This window comes from Drosophila ficusphila, unplaced genomic scaffold (assembly GCF_018152265.1).
Source record: "Drosophila ficusphila isolate 14025-0441.05 unplaced genomic scaffold, ASM1815226v1 contig_286, whole genome shotgun sequence".
NCBI lineage: Eukaryota > Metazoa > Arthropoda > Insecta > Diptera > Drosophilidae > Drosophila > Drosophila ficusphila.
In genome coordinates, this window is record NW_025064189.1 from 7,870,402 (window position 1) to 7,891,565 (window position 21,164).

Consider the following 21,164-nt stretch of genomic DNA (forward strand, 5'->3'; position numbering starts at 1 on the left):
CTGAAATGTTTTGAATTCTAAACGAGGACGGGCGACGATGGCCAGATCTTGATGGCACCGGCATGCGGATGTGATGAATGTGGGATGTGGGAAGTGCCAGCGAGGCTTTGTGTCGCCTGCCATATTTGCCCGATGGAGCGTGGTCCTGGCTGAGTGTTGCAGGTGGATGGTGGATACTGGATACCCCGCCCCGGGGATATTTGATTTTTCCATTTTCCCACCCCACCACTTCCACTTCCACTTCACCTCGCACTCCCACTCCCACTCGGAACACTAACCAGCGGGAGTCAATCAATTCGGATGCGGCCTCCCCGGCTGAGGGCTCCGCGTGTGAATTATGTGGCGATAAACTTGGCCAGGATGGTGCAACTTGTTACCCATATTGTGTGGCAGCACCTGAAAGCGAAACACCTGCTGCAGATGCCACAGCCCAGGCTGGCTGGCCCGGGCTCACACGTTGATCTTATCGACGCCGCACTGCACACACCCAAAATGAAAGAGTTCGGCCCAAAAAAATAAGGAGAAAAGAGCCGAGGAGCTCAGCCAGAAGAATCTCCTGCGGCACAGCAGGGGTTCTTTTAATAGGAGTGCGAGCAATCAAAGTATTAATAAAAGTTACCCAGGAGCTGCCTTTATTAATGGCTAAAATAAAGTCACAAAAAGATAGGTGAGTGGAGCTCTAATCTATAAAAAATATGGATTTAAAGACGTGGACTTTAACAATGACATTTAGGATTTGGAGGCATTCGTTTAATTTTAATTATGGCTTTTTCTCAAAATCGTAAAGCATATCTTTCTTACAAAAATAAGTAATTATCAAGAATTATTTTTAAAAAAATTGAACACTTATAAAATTCGTTAGTATCTGAAAGCTTTAAGCTTAAAAAATGGATTCAATTAAAATGTTAAAAAATATAAATTAGAACTGTATATGTGGGTGCTGTTAGTCTTCCCTCGAGTGTCATGGGCTGCCGTGCTACGTAGGTCTCGCCTGGAACTGGGACTGAAACTGCAACTGCAACTGGCACTGGCACTGGCACTCGGATCCAGGTCCGGGCTTATCTCGCTGACCATGATGATGATGCTGCGTTGGCCTTGGGCGTCTTCTGGCCCCCTCCGCCCCTTACCCCATTCGCCCCTCTTGGGCTTTCTGTTTTTGTCGTTCGTTCGTTGCCATTACCCCTAGCACCATTTATTTACATTCATTCCTTATTATTTCGTGTGCCTTCGGATCCGGGGTCTTTGGTCTTGGGAGTTGGCCAAGTCAAGGGCCGCAGCTCGCCTCTTTGTCTGGCCACGATGCTCGGGTTGCTCAGGTTGCTCAGGTTCTGGGTGCTGGATGTTTGCCGTTGGATGGGTGTTCACGGAGCTCAGGGAACTGCCCGCTAATTTCGCCTTTTCACAGATCCACATTCCCCCAGCCCCTTCCCCTCTGAACTTTTGCTCCTTTTGCGGCTATTGCGAATTCCTTGGCCTCAGCTTTAAAGTCTTCAGCTGCTGCAGGAGATCATTTTCGAGAGGGTATCTTTGAGGAACTTAGAGTATTTCAATTCAGTAAACTAGGATTGAGGAGGGTATCCTATCTGTGAAATATCTTTCATCACAAAGTTATTCTTATATGCTTAGGTTAGGTTAAAATAATGCTCCCCAGAAAATGCAGTAATAAATGTTTAAATTTTTCCCTCTATGAGAGTAACTCATAGTCGGATGGGTGTTCTATAACCCCAGAAGCGAAATGCTTGAACCGACTAGTGGGAGGCTCATGAAAAATTGAGCAAGTGCCGCACTTGCAATTTCAACAGCTCATCCGCCGTTGCGCGAAACCATTTCTTGGCCCAGCAGCAACTTCATCCTCATTTTCGTGTTGCGCTTCGGCTTCCTCGGATTCAAATAGTTCTGGCTTCATTTCCACTCTTTGAATTTTTTAACTGGCAAGTGCTTAGATTTTAGCCTGCTTTTACGGCAAAGAGAAAGGGAAAACCCAATGAGGAAACTGCCACACTTTCCATTGCCGGGAAACAGAAAATAATTGCACCTTGATTGTATTTTCAGGTGTAAATTATGCATGAATGGAGCTGGGCAAATGAAACTAAAACGAAATGGAAAACTGAGCGCAGAGGAAATTGGTATCTGAAAGAGAGTTCCTGATTAGTCAGAGTTGATTGAGCGAGCAACATTTTATTAGAGGTTTCTCCATTTGGAATTGAATTCTCAAGAATTTGCATTTCAATTTATTTTCTTTTCTGTTTTTGTGCTGTGTATACTTTAGATTAAAGTATCTTCAAAATGTTTGATATTAAAAACTTGTAAACAAATAAACTTTTTATTTATTTTTGATTGACAAAGCTCTTAAATTCAACGCTTAGCCCTCCTGCTATTTCAAGATTACCTGTAACTATTCAACTTTTTTGTTTTTTTGTCTCCAACCACCTTGTCGTTTTCCCGTTCTGACCAACTCGAAAATCGATTGAAATCAGTGGGAGTTCTGTCAACGACAAGAACCTTCAATCAAATTGGAGTATGCCAAAAATCCGAGCTATGCATCGGCAATTCAATTACAAAGCCCAGCAGGAGATGTATGGAAAGAGAAGTTCTGTTCTGACTGGGAAGGGTCTTCCTTCCCGTTTTTCACTCGACATGTCAATGACCAGGTAGAACTCATCGCTCACCTGGCGACATGTCAGTGGAGGAGCAGGGAAATGGGGCGGAGACAAAGTTCCGAAGATAAAGCTCCTGCCATGAATATGCAGCTGATGTGCACTTGCACCCGGAGAACCCAATTCCAGCCGGATTTTTCCACCCACTTTCCCCCCCGCTTTCCACCGCTTTAGCCTTAAGCTGCTTCTGCTACTCACTTTCCTCGCAGACGACAGTCTTTTGCACTCGCCCATGCAGTTTTCCATCGAGCAAAAACATTGAAAAGCGAGTCATAGATTTCCGTTTGTGCGCCTCGGAAACAATGGCATTTTCATGTTGCACGTAAAATGAACCAAATAAACCCGGGGAAAAATTGACGGGGGGTGGGGGGTGCAGAACAGATAGCACTGGTACAATATAAACTTAAGTGCAATTCCATTTTTACCGATATTCCTGCCACTGGCGCCTTTTTCAGTCAAGTGAACCGAACACAAATCACACAAATCGCAGCGATAATAGCGAGGGAACCCAAAGTGCCCGGGGTTATTATGGGAGATAGTTGAAATAAAGCCAACTGATCGATGGGTGAGCACTTCCTGCAGAGATTAGGTAAGTGACCTTTGTCCTGGGTGGGTATAAATAGCCGAGAATGTTGGTGGATAGGCACAGTTCAACTGGAACCCTCATCATGGTAGGTCAACCAAGAAAGAGAGTTTTTGGCATTACTAACACCACACATTTGTCTTCCAATTTCTCCAAAAGCATTTCCTACGACTTCTGATCCTTCTTGGTGTTTTAATGGCAACTCAAGGCAGAGTTGTAGAGCAGGATAAAACTCCTGAAGAAGTTAAGCCTGTAGAAGTCAAGCAGGAAATTGCCAAAGAAAACCAGGGAAACCAGCATGAGTTGGATACCGTCAACACCCAAAGTCTTTCAAACAATCCGAGCTCTGAAGCGGTAAAGCCTGATGACAAAGTTATTGAAGTGGCTAGGGAATCCCAACCTCAAACGGACAGCTCCATCAATTCCCAGGTGGTTCCTTCCGAGGCAAAGAAGGCAGAAGAACCCAAAAACGAAGAAGCCAAAGTTGCACAAGCTGTTGAAGAAAACCAACCTCAACAAGCAGCTTCATCTGCAGCTAATATACCCGAAGAAGTTCACCAATCAGTGACCAATGGAAATCAGGATACTAAGCCGCAGTCAGTTAACCTAACTAACACCTCAGATATTGCAGAGAATCCTAGTTCCCAAGCTATCAAAAAGGATGTTGTTAACATACATGAAATTAGCCCCAATGTCCAAAAGTCCGAGGACGTTTTTTCTGGCGATGGCCAGCCTGCAGAGGTTGAACCATTAGTAAACAGTGAGAGCCAGGAAACCCAAGCCAATTCAGGAAAGGAATCAAAAAAGGTTACCCAAGAAGGAAAACCGATATCGAATGAGATATTAAAGGTGCAGGAAGAAACAAAGCAAGAGGGGCCCAAAATGCCCTGTGATGCCCACCGCCGTGGCAACAAGATCCAAGCTCGAAAACCAGAGCTGGACAAGATCTTTGACTATCAGGACGTGATCAATGGGTTCCAGTCCTCGCACGAGTTCCTAAATCAGAATCTCTTCGACAAGGTGCAATTGGTACCCGATGTGAGCCCCTTAGATGACATTCACAACCACACGCAGTTCTTTTCCAGTGACATGAAACCCGGACTTCCCTTTCCCTTCCTGCCCAATCCCTTCGAGAAGGTGGAGGAGCAACCCACCTACGTTACCGTGAATGTCAACGAAACCAACACGGGCAATGTGACCCAGCAGATAATCCAGGAGGAGATCAAGCCGTTTCCCTTTCTGCCCAATCCCTTTACGGACTTTCCCAAGATAGTGGGCCTCAGTTTGGTGCTGCTCCCGAATCCCTTCTATGTGAACAAGACCCAGGTTGTGAGTCAACCAGCTGGATCCCAGGAGAAGGTCGAGGTCGAGTATTTCGGAAAGTTCCGTGGCCTCTCGGAGAATTCCCAGAAGAAGCAGAAGACATCGCAGAAGAACAACTTCTACCTGGTTCGCAATCCTCTGGCCAACCAGGTGTCCAAGGATGGTCAAAAGGGGGGAAGCCAATGTCCTTCTGCCGGTCAACTTGGCTGCTCTGCCTCTTCTGGTTCCCGGTTCGGAAGTCAGCCAGGAAAAAACATCTTCGAAGGGCAAGGAATTCCAGAATGGAATTAAGACCTCCAATCTGCTCCAGCACCCCACCTTCCGCTTCTTGAAGGATTTTTTTAATGGCTTTTACCAATGAAAAGCTGCAAAAAGATCATGACCGAAAGAACAAACTATAACTGGGAAGAACTTAAACTAAAACAAACTCTGCACAAATTCTGAATACAAGCCTTTTAAGACAAATAAAGTTAATTGCATACCAAAAACTAATTGTTTTATTTCTATTTGGGGGGTTAAAGCTGTTTAGGAACCATTGAACCATGAAAATAAACCAGTCAAACCACTAAAATATCCTAATCAAATTTTCCCAAAGCTCAAAAAACTTTCAACTGGTTGAGATTCCAAAGTTCCACCCGCTTTCCACACGTTAGCAGACTTCCCAACTCCATTCAAAGAACTCTCGTGCAAATATGATAAATGTGTGTATTTAGGAATCATTACCCGGCATTTCATTTCATTCATGGGGACCCAGCGACGGGGGACAGCGGAAGAGCTCACACATTCGTCATTCCATATCAAGCCGAGGTGGATATAATCAAAATGTGAGAACCGACCTGCAAGCACACACAAAAACTGGTGCCATTATGTGGAATATATTCCAGCCAAATGCATTCACGACTGCTCACCTTCTGCCAACCCTTCGGAGCGAAGGATGCAAATGCTCCGCACAAACATTCGTACACGGACACAGGCATCCTGCTGCCGTTTGCCATTTTAATGAATACATAATTAGTCTTTTTGCTCCCATAAGCTCCCACAACCCCACCTTCTCCTCCTAGTTGCCTCACCTTGGAGCTTCTTTTCCTGATGCCACTGCACAGCACCTGTTCAAATCATTTCTCATCTGAATTTAATGTCCATGCAGCAACACGTTCCGGGTTGCCTCCTTTCAGGTGGTCTATTTACACTGTAATTTAAATGGTTCCAGAACTTATATAAACTCACAGAATAAATTCATTTAAAATCAATCGAATTTCCTTAATGTAAAACTTAATGTTCCCTAAAAATGTCTCATTAAACTTAGATCCAATCTTATTCATTAAAAAAAAAAGATACCTCAAATGTTTTTGTAGTGTACAGTGTATCCTGCATATGCAGATTTCTTATTGGTTCATTTCATACTTTCATGCAATATGGAGATAATGTTTGCTCCTGTCCAGGTCCACTGGTTAAGGAGCGAGCGAGAAGGCGAGAATGGGGGACAGAGATGGCAGCACGTAATTGGCAGGATTACGCTGGCTCATAAAGTTTCCCGGGCATTTGCAATTGTGTTTGCATTTCTCTTCAACATCGGGGGAATCTCAAATGTTTGCGGGCGAAGGGGGAGGGTGGGGGAAGGAAATTGCTGTTTGCTGATATCGTTTATTTAATATTTAATTGAATCCATGCCGATTCGATTTTTTCCATTAGCAAACCCCGCACCAGTTCCACATTCCGCACTCGTCTGATGCGAATGGCCGTTGTCCTGCGAGTCCTTTGTGGGACATTAGTCAGGGCTTATCGGTTCATTTGGGTGCGCAAATTGCAGATGAAAATTCGGAAAATACCTGCAACAACCGCACGGCATTCGAATAAATTTCCACCGATTACTATCTGTGTTAGCGGGTTTTGTACGTGCCACAGACCGCAGCAACCACTTAATCATCCCAGTTTTAATCCGCTACTTTGTAATATCGAAGCAGCAGCCACTTTAAACCGAATGTATGGGGATTGAAAAGCGAAATAAATTAATAACTTCTAGTTAAAGTTAGGAGAGGAAGCCGCATCCTTTGCAGCCTCGGCCTTTTGGGAGCCGAGTTTATTACTCAAAGGAATTGGATGGGGCCCAAAGTAGCAGCGGATGCCCATAAATATATCATGAAATCAAAAACTTTGCCACAACTTCTACTTCTGGTTGGCTGCCGTTTCTTTTTGATTGGTGGCAGGACCCCAGCCACCCAATACTTGCACTGCGAGAAAAAAGAAGCTTTAAAGCACCAGAGTAGAGTTAAAAATATTAAGTAGATTCTGATCTTTGAAAAGTACTAGGCAGATGATCCAAAAGTTATTGGGCTTCGAAGTTTATGTATTTAAATTTTGTCTTGGCTTTATTATATAATATTTTCCACAGTGCACCACCCACTTGGGCACTTTAAGCTTGCGTGTAATCGTGTGGGGCAAAGTGCCGGCCACACGAACAACAAGGGGAACAGGATCCGAGGATCCGGAGGAGCAGGAGCAGTCGCTCAAAGGAGCAGAGTAATGCGTTTCCGTTTCCGGCTGGGCCTTCATGGCAACAGCTCCTTCCCTCCTTTTAGCAGGAAAGCTCTCCTCTCCTTTCCCTGACAGTCAATTCAATAAAACTTGTGTCCATTTCATTTAAAATTCTCTGTTCTATCTCTGCTCTGAGGGCCCAACTCTAGGGCAACAACTCCTGGTCCTGGCTCGCAAATTAATGGTGTTAAAATTAGTGCCTCAGACGGAGTGGCTGCCCGCATCCTTGCCGCCGAGCTGAATCCGAAACTTTGCCCACTGCCACCGACTCCTCCTACTCGGTGGCACCCTCGTCTATTTATTTAGTTGTCACTCTGTGGAAATTATGCCGCCTGGCTGTTTTTGCTCCTGCGACACGTGTAACTGGATCTTGGTCCTTTCCGCCACCTTAACTCCCTTCCATTTCACGCAGACACCTGGCCGAAACTTTTCCACCTTAAAGTTTATACTTTGGACCAACTTTTTCTAACTTTTTTATTCGCTCTGTCTTTTCAGGTGCGATTCAGGAGCGTCGTTTTTTTTGGCATCCTCCGCCCGGCGAAAAGGAAGGACGGTGAGTGGCCGGTGTGGCATGGTATTAAGCCTCGATGCAAAACCGAATATTTCCCTAATGAAACCAATTAAGCAAACAGCCAAATGGCCAAAATTGTTGCCAGCAAAAATGAAAAATCAAAGGCTAGACGAAGGGTAAACACGGCAGAGAAAGGGTGAATGGGTGAAAGTGGGAAAAGGACGGTGAAAGGATTGCCTCAATTACGAAATGAACACACAAGGGAAAAGTTCGTCGATTGAGGGACTTTACACATTTAAATGCCCTGTGGTTGATTCAAATGAGCTTAAATCAATTTAAAGGTTTCGTGCGAAAGGGAAGTAAATTGAAACATGGATCTCTAGAATCATTTAGAACAGAAATTACTACTAACATATCATTCTATACCTTTGCAATTATCAAGCTTAGAGCAAGCTTTGTTTAGAGAATTTGTAAATTTACATTAAATAAAATAAATATTTACAATTTGTAATTGCACTGACAATATTAAGGGGCACAACTAGTGTGACGGCCTAAAAAAATGGTGATGTTTGGGAATTTTTATAAAAAAAACTACTTGATCAATTCTTTTCAAATTTTCAGAATATATTTATACATGTTTTAAGAATGTATAGTAAAATTTTTAAAGAAAAAAGTTAAATATTTTTTAAGTTATAGTCGATCTCCAACGGCGCTAAAAAAAAAAGTGCCTCAACTGCTGCAGTGATTCCGGCCCTCTCCGTGGACGAAATCAAAAAATGAAAAATTCTCGTGAAACTAGATAATATTTTCCATACCATGAACTACGATAAAAAAAAATATCAAAAAATGACAAAATGGCAGCGTTTTAAAAAAAAAAAATCGAATTTTAACCAAAATTTTGGTCGTTTTTGGCCTGCCAAAATTCGATTTTTGATCGGATCAAAAAACCGATAGTTCATGGTACGTAGAACTATATAAAGAACATGTAAAAAAATTTGGTAGTGATCGGATCACAAGTTTTTGAGTTATCACTGCAGCAAATTTGGAAAATGCTGTTTCGAGAAAAACGCGTTTAAAGATAAAATGATCGTTTGCACTGCTATGAGAGCGGCTGCTCTTAAAATTGTTATAACTCAAAAACTATTTGAGATATCGATTTTAAATTTTAATATGTTATTTTAAAAGGTGTAATCTACCGAAATATGAAAAAAAAAAATTTTTTGATTTTTTTAAAACTTCACACTAGTTGTGCCCCTTAAGGAATTACGGAATTGAGGTATATAATCAAATATCAAAATCTGGAAGTTGTAAAATGTAAAGCACCTTTTTTATCTAGTTCATGAAAAAAGGTTCCGCTTTAGAGGAAATCGAGAACAAAGGTTTTAGCTGGCCGTGCAAAAGCCATTTGCCAAAATCAATACATTTCATTTTATTTAGACCGCAGGCTGGCGAGTGAAAAGCAAATCAAATGCCGGCAAACGGAACGACACAAAATGTATTTAGCATTTGGAGGCCATTTGGGATCGGCCAAATATTGTAAAGGTAACTCAAATACCCATTCCAATGCTACGTATCCAGTATCCACTGCCGGAATTGCAGGACTTGTCCTGGGCCCACTGCTATTTGGTTTGGCCAAATCGTTTTACGCTTTGTTGCCGCTGGCCATTCTCCCAGCCAGGATGCAAATATGTGCAGAGGCTTAACGTATCCAATAAAGCCAGCCAAAGACAGACATTGAGGGGCACACACAGCCAAAAGCCGAGTCTCTGATGGACAAAGCTCTGCGGACTCAGCTCGTCATCGGTGGACATAAGCAGCTCACTGGCTCAGTGGCTCATACAGAGCGAAAAAGCGAAAGAGGTTCTCTTGGCACTGGATAGCTCTAGTTTTTAAATTGCCTGTCACTGGAAGCCAGTTTGCTTATCTCAGTAGGGAAAGTCAGAAATGAGTTTAGCTATAACTTCTCGTATTCAAGTGTAGAATTCACAGAATGCGTTTTAATTAAAAATTCTTTAAATATATTTCAATTTGTATATGCTCATATTGGGTCTTTTAAATAAATTCTTACAAATGTTTATCTCTATCAAGCATGGATCTTAAAAATATCCTTTCAAATCCTACCTTTCCAATATAATAATTTTGTTGAACTGAATTTGTATTATAAAGACTTTCAAAATCTCCCCAAATTTTCGCCGTGCAGTGGCTCAATGCCTAATCCGCTCAGTTGATTTCCAGCCTTTACCACGTGTCCGGTGGATTAGACGTGGCTCGGAACCAACAACTTCATCTCATCTGGCGGCGGTGCGTGTGCTGCGGCTTTAATTTGTTTCACTGCAACAATGTTGCCGGTGCGGCGGTGGAGCGATTAATATCGCCGGCCTTAAATGTCATTACCAGGTAAATGCCTTTAAATAGCCCCCATCCATTTGGGCTGACCAGTTGGCGCCAGCCGAAAGTGCGACCAGTGACCACCGACCAGTGGCCACCCGTGGCGACTCTTTATGAGCTGGGATGGAGATAAAGCTGGGGATGGGGATGGGGATTGGGACCAATCCGATCGGGCTGGATCGGATCGGGTTTTCCTCCTCGCGGAGCGGAGCGGACAGACGCATTTATCATCCGACCCGTGACACGCTGTCGCCTTCAATTACACGCAAATTATTCTGCGCTCAGCGAACGGCGGCACCTGTGTCTACCTGGCCCCTCGTCTTGAATCTGGGGGGGAATCTGCACTCCGTTTATCTGCATCGGAATCGGAGCCATCTGCCAGGAGCACTGGCCGGGCGGCCAGTGATCAATCTGCCTTATGTCAGGCGCCGGCCATCCGATGCCAATCTGGATGCTCCAGTTCGGATGGCGATGGATTTCCTGGCAGCGATTAAATTGATTGATCAATGGGTGTTGGGAAATCGCGAATGGGAACTCACACTTATTCCAGTAAATCCCAAATGTGAAAAAGCTTTAGAATCTAGATCACTGAACAACTTAAAATAGAATTCTCTTACATTCCTATCAAGACATAACTACTTATCAACTTATTTAGCACTGATTGTGATTTGAAGATTAAATATTGTTAAGCATCCTGGTGATTACATTTTTTCGAGCACTTTTCGATAGTAGCTTCCTTATGGTATCTTTCTTATGTTTTTTCTTCACCCAAACTTGTCTGCCCATTGACACTCGTTTCTTTTAATTGTCCACTAAAATATGCCGCATGGTCGAGTCGAGAGCTATGCAAATACTTAAAGTTTTCCTCAAGTGCGCGAATGCAGCCAAGAAGTTTAGGTCTTCGCCACTCGGAACTCCACCAATTCCACCCAACCATGGCCACCCATCCCCCTCCTCAGCCCACTGGTTTCTAATTAAACAATACAAATGCGAATTGGCAGCCGAAGACAAAGACACAAATTCCGGTGAATTGGAATTTTGGCGGTGCTGAAGACCCCGAGTTACGTCAACAATTTCGTACTCGTAGTGCAAGTGCAGAGGGGGAATCCCCTGGTGATGGTGCCTGGAATTTTATAATTAATCGGTGGGGATTTTGCACACACACGTCTCTTTATTCACAACCAGTCGTCCCTTAGGTCTACGAAGTCGTCCAGCTCCTCGGCGTAATCCTCGTGGGTTCCCCCGCCGTGCCGCGAGTAGTGATTGAAAATCATGTCCCTGGCCGCCGGAGCCACCTTGCCACTCTCGCATCCGTGCATGTCCTCGTACGTAATCTCACCATGGCCCATTCCGCCCAGGTCGTAGCTCACGTGGCTGCCGCCTCCTCCGTGGCCGCCGCCACCTCCTCCGCCCTTGGACATGCCGCCTCCGTGTGTGGAGAAGCCCAGCACTTTGTACACCGTCTGGTGCTTCACTCCGCCTCCCCCGCCGCCGTGCGATCCGTGGACCACCTTGTAGATCGTGTGGGTGTGGTGGTGCGTCTTCATCTTCACCGGCACGTGGATGATGAGGCGCCGGTGGCCGGAGTGCCTCGCCTGGATTCCGGAATTCGCTATCAGCAGGATTATAATGGCCAGGACCTTGCCTGTCATCGAAGGACTCCGCGATGACATCTTTTGGAGGAAACCAGAATCAGAGAAAATATTCAGTCTTCTTCGGATAAATTGTTGCTTCTCTTTTTAAAGGATTAAAAAATTTTTTAATTTTTCTACACCTTTCACAATCGTTTTAAAATATTAACTATTTTATATTTTAAAATTCACAAATTTATTTAAACCATTTCGTTTGTTTTTGTTCAATGCATTTGTTTAACTGTAGCTTGACTCACTTTGGTCAATATGCCGATGCCGATGCAGATGTTGTTATTGTTTCTGTTGACGCTGGTCAAGCAGGTCCTTTAATTAATCCTTTAGTTTGTCCAACTCGACCACCGAGTGGCCCGCGCTCGCTTTCAGCACTGTGTGGGCCGGCTTGTAGCGACGGCGCTTTTATATGGATGCGGTAATCAGGTTCAGTGCACCATGGCCGCGTGTGGCGTACTTATGGAGCTCCCTCTCATCCATCCACCCATTCGTCATTATCTCCATCGGCGGCGGTGTCGATTGCATTGCAGCCTCCACGGAGCCGCAACATTTGCATGTGCAGCACCACAGTCGCGTCCAGAGTTACGTGTGCCTAATTGTTGCTTACAGCTTGCTGCTGATGGAGCACTGAGAGAAACACTAGGGGTTTTCATATGTAAAGTGGAAAGTATCTCAAAACAAACTAAGCTTCATTCTTGAAACAGAAAGTCACAATTTCAATTTATAATCTGCTTATTTGGTTGTCTTGTTGATAAATGAGTTTATAATAGCATTTCTATATTTAAAATGTGTTTTAAATTATATTTTAAATGTATAAAAATCATATTCCTTTTGAAACCAATTTGACATGACTAACTTTATTATTCGAAAGGGAACTTTCTCCCAGTGTTTGCCTAAACTTGGGGCGCGGTCGCTGCTCATTGGAGCGTTCCGAGTATTTTGCGCCAACAAAACAATTTACTCCGCAGCCTCTCTGCTCTTGAAGTTCCCGAATTGTCGAATCGCTGAATCGGAAGCGGCATTTGGTGACTGGCTCTGGGATCCGGCGAAACGGAATTACCATTGCCATCCGTGGCACCGCCACTGGAATCTCACATACGCCACCGCTCGAATTTGAATTCAATCCCAATCGCAATCCCAATCCAAAACAATCTAATCCGGTGCGCTTTTCGCGCTTTGTTCAACATTTTATGCAACGGCGCGAAATGCGGAAAAGACATAGATTCGATCGTGTTTTCCACTTAACATTATTACTTTAATTAGCCGACGAGCATGCAAGAGGTGCACAGAGGGCAGTGTTTACCGCGTTGCGTATTAATATTCATTTCATTAGCATTTGCCGGCGATCGGTTTCATTTGCATACGTAACTTGGACAACGGCTCACCCAGTTAACAGGGCGTATGCGTAACATATCTTTAGCAGATTATTTGCGTGTTTAGAAAGCATTTCTTTTTTGAGCCTACCAATACTAAAGTAAGGTTTTAATACATATATTGAGTTTTCCTAACCCACCACTTTGTTTGTATTTTATTTAAATATTTTCACTTATCAAAACATTTTCTTTTTAATTTTAATAATTAGTTATTAAAGTTTCCCCCAAGCTTAGTTTAATGCCTTGCACTTTCCATTCAGTAACCTTGTTTATACAATAAATTGCGGGATTAGATAAATTAAAATAATGATTTTTTTTCGGCGAGATGCCAAGCTGCTCAGTGAGAATCATAAAATTATTACATTTTTACGACTTAAGGCAATTAATTGGAATTTTGCTTACTTCTCTGCATCGGTAACTACAACTATACGTGTGCAATCCACATGCCACTTGCCGCCGCCTCGTTATATGGGTTTAATATCGCGCACAGAATGTGCACTCGTAAAAAGCCAAGCACTCTTACGCAACTGAATGAAAATCTAGGGGAGAAGGGTTTTTCCTGCCCCCCAAGCATCCAAGCATATGGCTAATGAAACGTGGCCCGAAAGTTTGCCCGTCGGGCAGATAAACTGCAGTAATAAGTAAACTCCGAAATGCGTTGTGGAAAACGTGCGCCATGAATTCTATAACTTTATGGCAATGGCCCACTCTAATTGTCCCGAAACAGGGTCCCTCCTCCAGCAGATTGGGGGAATTGAAGAAGCTCGAGAGCTGCTTTTGGCCACCTTCACCTCTTTACCTTTTTATGTGATGGTAGGGTATCGCTAGGAGTTTCTTTTTTAGCTGACCTTTGGTTTTTTAAGGAATTCTTCTTTGGAAAGACCAATTTAAATAAGTACTATGAAGATTCAGTCAAAATTTAGTAAATGCCATAACCTTCTGATTAACATTTTATTTGATTCTGTAATCTGTTTACGATAACTAAAAGACATTGTTTTCATTTAAGTTATTAATTGCATACAGAAGCAATAACTTAAAATATATATTTTATATATGAGAATGAATAAAAAGGAATAAATTAGTCAATTAAAACAGTTTACAAAAAAAAAGTAAAAATTCCTAGTTGCCAGTTTTTGAAAAAGGGTATTGCCAAGGGCTCCATACTTGACCTCTCATCCCCACAGCATCCCCGAAATGTTTTCCCGGGCGTAGTAATAATTTTGATCAACTTTTATAAGCGGCGTCATCAACCTGCGAGTGTCAGGGGCGTAGAAGTGGGCGTGGAAAGTGCTGGAGGGGGTGGCTTTAGGTTGTATGTTGTATGCAATGGGGCTTCTAACAGCTGCAGGAGCTAAGCCCCGACTTATGGTGTTGTTGTTGTTGCCTTGGTTGTTATGCCTAGCCATAAACTGCATGCGAAATTACCAAAAAGCTCGCACACACGCCTCACCCAAACACCCACTGTTTGTTGGATTTAGGGGCAAAAAGTTGCTCATTTACAGCAATCTGGTTGCGAGGGATAACGAGGGGAGCAGGATAAGGAGGGGAGGCAGGGGGTGGTGGACTAGAGGATACTGCTAATAAAATGAGAGTCGAGGCGCTAACAAGCCGCAGCGGACCGAAGCGGAGAACGGAGAACGGAGGCCCGGGATCCGGAAAACCCGAAAGGCAGTGAAACTAACCCAACCAAGCAGAGTCGTAAATCCTGGCTCCGCCGCTCGGCCTTCCCCAAAAAAATACAGACCACCCACCACCCACCACCACCCCAGTGAGTCCTGCACTATGCTCTGGCAACCCGTATCCGGGCTAAGCAAACTCGTAAATTTGAGGAAATTACAACATGAAAGTCCTGGCCAGCAATGCGCGACTCTAAATTAAATAAAAATACTCTGGGAAGGGAATCGAAATGTGTGCACGGTGGGAAATTCTATAACCAATATGGTATATCTCTATTAAATAATCAACACTAAATGTAAAATAAATAAAACATTATGTACCTTATAAATTATATGGCTTAATCTCCAGGTATTGAAATAATTATACTTGAAGTTTTAAAATTATATTACTTTATATAATATCATCTATCAACTCAAAAACATTAAAATTGAACTCTTTGGCTTTCAATATTTATCAACTTTTTTTTCAGTGTAGAAGGGTGTTGAATGGGGAGGCCTAGGACAAGGGTGCTAGTTGGTCAAAACTTTCCGCACCTGTTGGCCAAACTCGAACGGAGGGTGGCCAGACACGAAGGGGGGGCAGTCGAAAACCTGGCGTTAATTAAAGCTGCAACATAAGCTCTCGCAGGACACGGCCCGCTGATCCTGCTGGATTGCCGGATTCCAGGATTGAGTGTGCAGTGGGTGGTGGATGGTTGGTGGCCACTCGGGAGTAGGTGGTTGGGTGATTGGGTGGTTGGGTGGGCAATAGAGCCGCACAGATTTGTGGCAGCGGCAAAAGTTTCGACATCCGCTCGAGATTTATGTCAAACTAAAGCACTTGATGGCAGAATAGTTGGCATTTAATGGCTGCATTATTGGAGTTTGTTTGGAAAGTGCCGTAACTAATGGGTCACGGCTCTATGCGCCGCAAGGGGCGGACGGCAAATCTGTGGGCGTAACTCCAGGTTAATGCGAACAAATTGCCATTTATCTGCGGCGAACTTTCGGAGCCACTGCCTCACAGGTGGAGACTATACTCGACTAATGGCCGTGGACAGGCTTCGAGTGGGGAATTAGTATAACTTAATTTGTGCTGTCTTCCTGTTCAGTTGACTCTTCGAAGGATTCTATCGCCAAAAGTTGCACTTGAATGGGTTTTATTGGAGCCACTAAACGTCTCATTCGATGAGTATTTGTGGGAAGGGAAAGCGATTATCAAACAACTATTATTGAAATTGGTGTTTGCTATGCATAAATTATATAAAATTCATGTGTGATATTTGATAGGTTTATAATCAAACTAACTCCATTCTTTTATTTAGAATTATAACTTTTTTTAACTTACATAATTTTTAATGTTTAATAACAAAATCCTACACCAGTTGATTTCGCTGTATGAGAAGTTCAGATAGCAACAATGTATTATTAAATTCTGAACCGAACTCCGCTCCCGCTAATCTCAAAAGTATCTCAGTCGAATCCTCGTTGGTCCGTTCCTTCTGGCCGGCAGTCAAATGTGGCGCACATCAAAAGGCTGGCCATCAGGGCCACCTGTGCATGTCCAAAGCCGAGATTCCGATTCCGCGGCCCACCCAGTCAGGCGAGGATCGCGAACGCAGAATGGAGGAGCTGCCAGAAATGGCTGGCGGCAGCAGGAGCAGGAGGATTAGGCTGATATGGAGCAGCGAGGAACGGCAGCTATGCTGGGCAATAAATTTCGATTACATAATTTGTAAATTGTTATAACCCGGCGAAATTACCATGAAATCTTTGGCAAGGCATTAAAAAATCTGCCACTTCCAGGCAGGAGCTCCAAGACCTTTTCAAGCTGCTCCTCGGATGGTGGGATGGTGGGTTCATAAAGTTTTATGGTGTTTGACTGCGGAGCATCTAACAAACAATGAGGCCTCCTCAGCTGTGGGTTCTCTGATTTGCCTCTGGATTTGGATTTTGATGTGGATGTGGTCGGGTGGGATGTGGGATGTGGGGGGTTTTCATCCATCCAGCCTTGCACTTCCTGCTTGGGTGGGTGCGGCCCAGGTTACGCATCAACGGGCGCAATTTCATAGATGATTTCTGTAATGCCGCGATTAGTTTTTATGCCCCAACCATTTGGGATCTCGAGCCTCTTCTGGAGGCGCTCGTTGCTGCCACCGCTGTCCCGCCTAATTAATGGCAAATTGAAAGAGAATCGTTTATCTGGCACTTGTTATCGGACCGGAGCGAGTCTGGGTCCGAGATTCGGCTCCCCGGAGTCTATGTTAGCCATGGCCCATAAATCAACAGCCAATTACAATAAAAATTTATCATGCACAATAAAAGCGGGGAAAGGGCGGGCCAAAAAAAATGACGCAGAAATAATTTACATGGCGCATTTTTCACATTTTTCACCAAAGGAATTTATAACAATGTCCCCAAAGGGAGCCGCATTCTCCGGCTCCTGGCCGAAATGGAAATTTTAATAAAGCACGCGGCCGTTTCAAAGAAAGACAAAGGACCCGCAATTCTGGGAAAGCGAGAATCCCGCTTCTCATTCGGTTGGTGCGATTGCATTGGGGGGTTTGTGGGAGGATTGTGGATACCCCACTGGATGGTTGGATGGCACTTGAAGACATATTTCCCGGAGTGGCCAGAGTGCACTTGGCCCAGCTGCTCCAGGACCTCTCCATTTGCCCCGTCAACAGGTTCATCAGAAAGCCGGATCTCGGCCAGCAAATCAAAGTGCGTGCCGCGTGCTTTCCGGTTTTCCGCTTTTCCACTTGCCTGGTTGGGTTAGGTCCGGATTTCGTCTCCGTCTCCGTCACCGGATTTGGTTTGGGTTTCACTTTCGGGTTCAAAGTTCGAGCTGGCAGAGAGAACACTCTCTCTCTCTCTCTTTTCCGCCTTGCTGTATTTCAATTTACATTCCGCCCGCAGGACTTATTGCTTTTTTCGCTTTGATCTTCCCCTTTTTTCGGCCGAGAACAGTCAGCCACCCCAACAATTTCCACCAGCTCGAAGAACTCATGGCTTTTTATGGCCAAGTCCTTTGACGCTTATCGTGACGCTTGGCGCTGAAACTGCCACCAGGACTCTGCCTCAAAGGGGGAGGAACATTTGTCTTCTCCTAACTTGATTTTGGTTCTGACAAGAGCGAAAAAAACTTAAAAGTTTATTAAGAAAAAAAAATAATATCAAAAAATAATTTAAAAATGCACTTAATCGTTTAAGACAAAGTTCTCGCTTAAAGTGCAATTATTGGATTGCATTGAATTCTATTCAGGAACCATTTTTTCTCTCTGTGCCTAAAAAACCTATTGTCCATATGGAAAGTACTTCAAGCTGGTCATAAATACGCACTTGCCAAGGATTGTTCGACTGTCCTCAGACATGCGGGCATTGGCAGGACGACAAGGACATCTAAGCTTGTGGCTCTCCTACTTGAATTTGTGGTTTGGCCAGCAAAAGTACAGTGAGATAAGATTTGGTCAAGGAGAACTGCCAAAGCATGACAATGAAATGGAAACTCCTTAAATTTCGAAAAAAAAAGATAAGAAATTTAAAGGAAATGTTTTGAAATAATAATTAATAGGATGATTTAAATAGGCATTATTAACTCTGCATAATTTCAGCTGTAATTTTGAATCGAAACCAATAAGTAAAATCATCGTTCCGTGTCGCCTTCGGCTAGTCAACCTTAGATTCCTTTCACCTGAAATAGCACACTTTCGTTTCCACACCTCCAGAAACGATTCGTGTTCAACGGCCCGGCCACAACATTTAAATTTATTAAGGCCATAAAATGATATTTTTGCGGCCTGAGCCAGCGTTGCTACAAATGGGCTCATAAATATTTAAAACCGCTTAAAACACGCACGAACACCGAAAACCAAAAACCCAGAGCTAACAAACGTTTAATTTTATTGCCCTGGCCGACAACCGCATCCCCCAACTCCAACTCCTCGGCCACTCCATTCCTGTTTACCTAAAGGGCTGCTCCTTAGCTCCCCAGACGAGTCGATAAAAGATTTTAATTCACTTTTGATCGCGTTTGGGAATCGCACCTATTCAAATCTCGGCCCTGCCTCGGCCACCCAAAAGCCAAGAGCCCATTAAAACAGCATTAAACTGGGCTCAAATAGCATCGACAGTCATCGCCCTGCAGTCACATGATCCCCGGCTAATTGAAAAGCTAAAAAATGAAATTTGTGTAAATTATTTTCTGCATAAATAAGCCAGTTGATGACTGTGCAGTGGTTGTGTTGTGGCGTGTTGGCACCTGGCCGGCCACCACCTATCCGAGTATCCAAGAATCCATGGCCTGTCAACAAGGATTTGCCATCACCTGGGGTTGTCTGGCCAATAACAGCAGTGTTGTCTATTAAAATGACAAAGCCTCTCAAAACTGACTATCAAAAAGAGCAAATTATCTTTTGAATTTAGTTAGAATATGTAAGTAAGGAAAGCGACTTTTAAATACCTAAAGATATTTATCGTAATATAATTTATATCAAAAATATAGCTCGTTACAAAAATAATAAAATATTTTAGTATTTTCAAACCTATCTTTACTTACTTATATATTTGGCATAGCAATATAAGTGACCTATTTTTTTGTAATAAAGCTTTATAATAGGTAATCCCTTTTATCAAACTCCCATAAAACTTGCCAAGAATCCCGCTGAAATACCAACACTGGCTGGCACCCATTGACAATCTGACAATCAGGCGAGTTTATTACTGTGGATTTTATGGTCTCCGTGGAGCAGTTGGACATTCGGTTCATTGGGGCCAGGTTGGTGGTCATTTTGATGACTTGGGACCGGGATTTTGACGTGGACGGAGCCTAAGACCCTGGGCGGGTCGTTAAAGCTTTGACGATTCCTCCGGAAGCGTTTTAATTTGTCTTGGCACCTCGGCCAAAGGCCAAAACCTGGAAGCGGATCGAAGCTCGATTTTAATTAAATCCCAGCGAAATCGGAGTTTTATTTATACGTCTGCCTGGCGTTTTGTTGGCCCATTAGCGGCGACAATGTTTTTGCCGGTCAGCACGTATATATTGGCATTGGCCGCTTTACAGTTGTCTGGCTGAGGCAGCAAAAACTGAAAAAGCCATCGGATCTGGCGGGGATTTAGATCCAAGATCGGGGAGAGAGCGGTCCGCCTGAGGCGCTGCCATGTTTAGTGGCAATTAAAATGTTTTTATCTTATTAGTGCGTCTTATCTGCGGCTGCCATTTTAAGACATATGCGAGGGACGTGCGCGAAACGCCGACCACAACAGTTATCGATTGTGCAGCATCTTGGGGCATCTTGGTTGGCATCTAGAGGCGGTAGCCAGAGGTTCAGAGTTTAAAGGAGGAGATTAGGCTTGATTGAAAAATTTCTAGAGTTCTTTACGGTTTATTGGGGATTATCCCGACCTGTTTCTGCATTGTTTGATTGTTTCCCACACTCAAAATAGTTTTCATGGGGGGGCATGTAGAATTACTTCGAGTTGATTAAACATTTTCTGGATCTGCAAATTAAATGTTATTCAACCTCAAGAGATATTCTCATGTTCTTTACGCTACTAAAATGATTTAAATTATTTTTATACCTCCAATTTTTGGCTGCAACTTGTATGCCTCATTTGGTTTACACACTCCGCTTTCAACTCTTTTTTTTTGTTGGCTCCTGAACACCAGCAGTAATTGCCTACGTCATCTCCCGAGCGCGGCAGTTAATCACATGCAACACCAATCAATTCCAAGCGCCTTTTAAGCCGGCGGGCCAGACACAAATCAGTCGGCCGATTTGCACGCTTCGACATTTCTCGATTGAATTATTATCACCAGAGTCACCGGAGTGGGCCAGACTGGCGGCCAATTGCCAGAGAGACGGGAGTCTGGGCTCCATCCAGGGTCCGAATCCGCTCCAGAGACCGACAGCTGGGCCAGCGGTGGCTTTGTCTCGTCCCGGGAAGGTGGAACCAGGTGGAACCCGGTCCGTTGACCACGTTGCAAACAACGACCACAATGCCCCAGTGGCCATGTTCATGTCGGCCCGTTGGAGCGGCGACCATATTTGCAACAGGCGGGCCAACAAGTTGCAAAACAAATTTGTCAGAGTGCCGACCATTTTTGGGCAGGCGTGCAGCTTTGGCAGCTTTGGCCATGTGATTTGTGCAATGCAATGCGTCGTTGTCGATGTTGCAGCAGTTGCCGATGCAGTTGCAATTGCAATTCCAATTGCTGTTGTTGTTGCCAGGCAATGTTGCTGGTTCCGGAGCAATGTTGTCATTAGCTAATTTGGCAGCCGTCTGCGTTTAATTAGAGGGCCGCCGCGGAGCTCCGACCCGGAGCAACACTTTCGATTTTAGTCCCCCTGCGATGGCCCGTGATCGGCCACGCCCTCAATACGGCCCTGCCCCGCCCCCTTTCGATCCGTGTGCACAGCGAAGAATTATAGCTGTCCAATTTTGGCAATATAATAAATGATTTATAGAAGGGGAAACCCCAATTTTTTTTTTTTAC

General features: G+C 44.0%; 3 protein-coding genes across 3 annotated transcripts in view; 2 read left to right on the forward strand and 1 right to left on the reverse strand.

Annotated features, from left to right (window-relative positions):
• Positions 1 to 21,164, forward strand: part of LOC108100319 — a 44,595-nt gene that overhangs the window by 17,964 nt on the left and 5,467 nt on the right. The gene's annotated exons all lie outside the window — the stretch shown is intronic.
• On the forward strand, positions 3,245 to 5,051 carry LOC108100321. The gene is given in 3 exon segments (XM_017204128.2): positions 3,245 to 3,328; positions 3,400 to 4,728; positions 4,730 to 5,051. Coding segments are annotated over 3 exon segments (1,566 nt in total). The 5' UTR covers positions 3,245 to 3,286; the 3' UTR covers positions 4,925 to 5,051.
• On the reverse strand, positions 11,095 to 12,104 carry LOC108100323 (cold and drought-regulated protein CORA). Its single transcript, XM_017204130.1, has 2 exons — positions 11,886 to 12,104; positions 11,095 to 11,670 (listed from the first exon to the last, which is right to left on the reverse strand). The coding sequence occupies exon 2, from the start codon at positions 11,668 to 11,670 to the stop codon at positions 11,173 to 11,175; it is 498 nt and encodes a 165-aa protein (XP_017059619.1). The 5' UTR covers positions 11,886 to 12,104; the 3' UTR covers positions 11,095 to 11,172.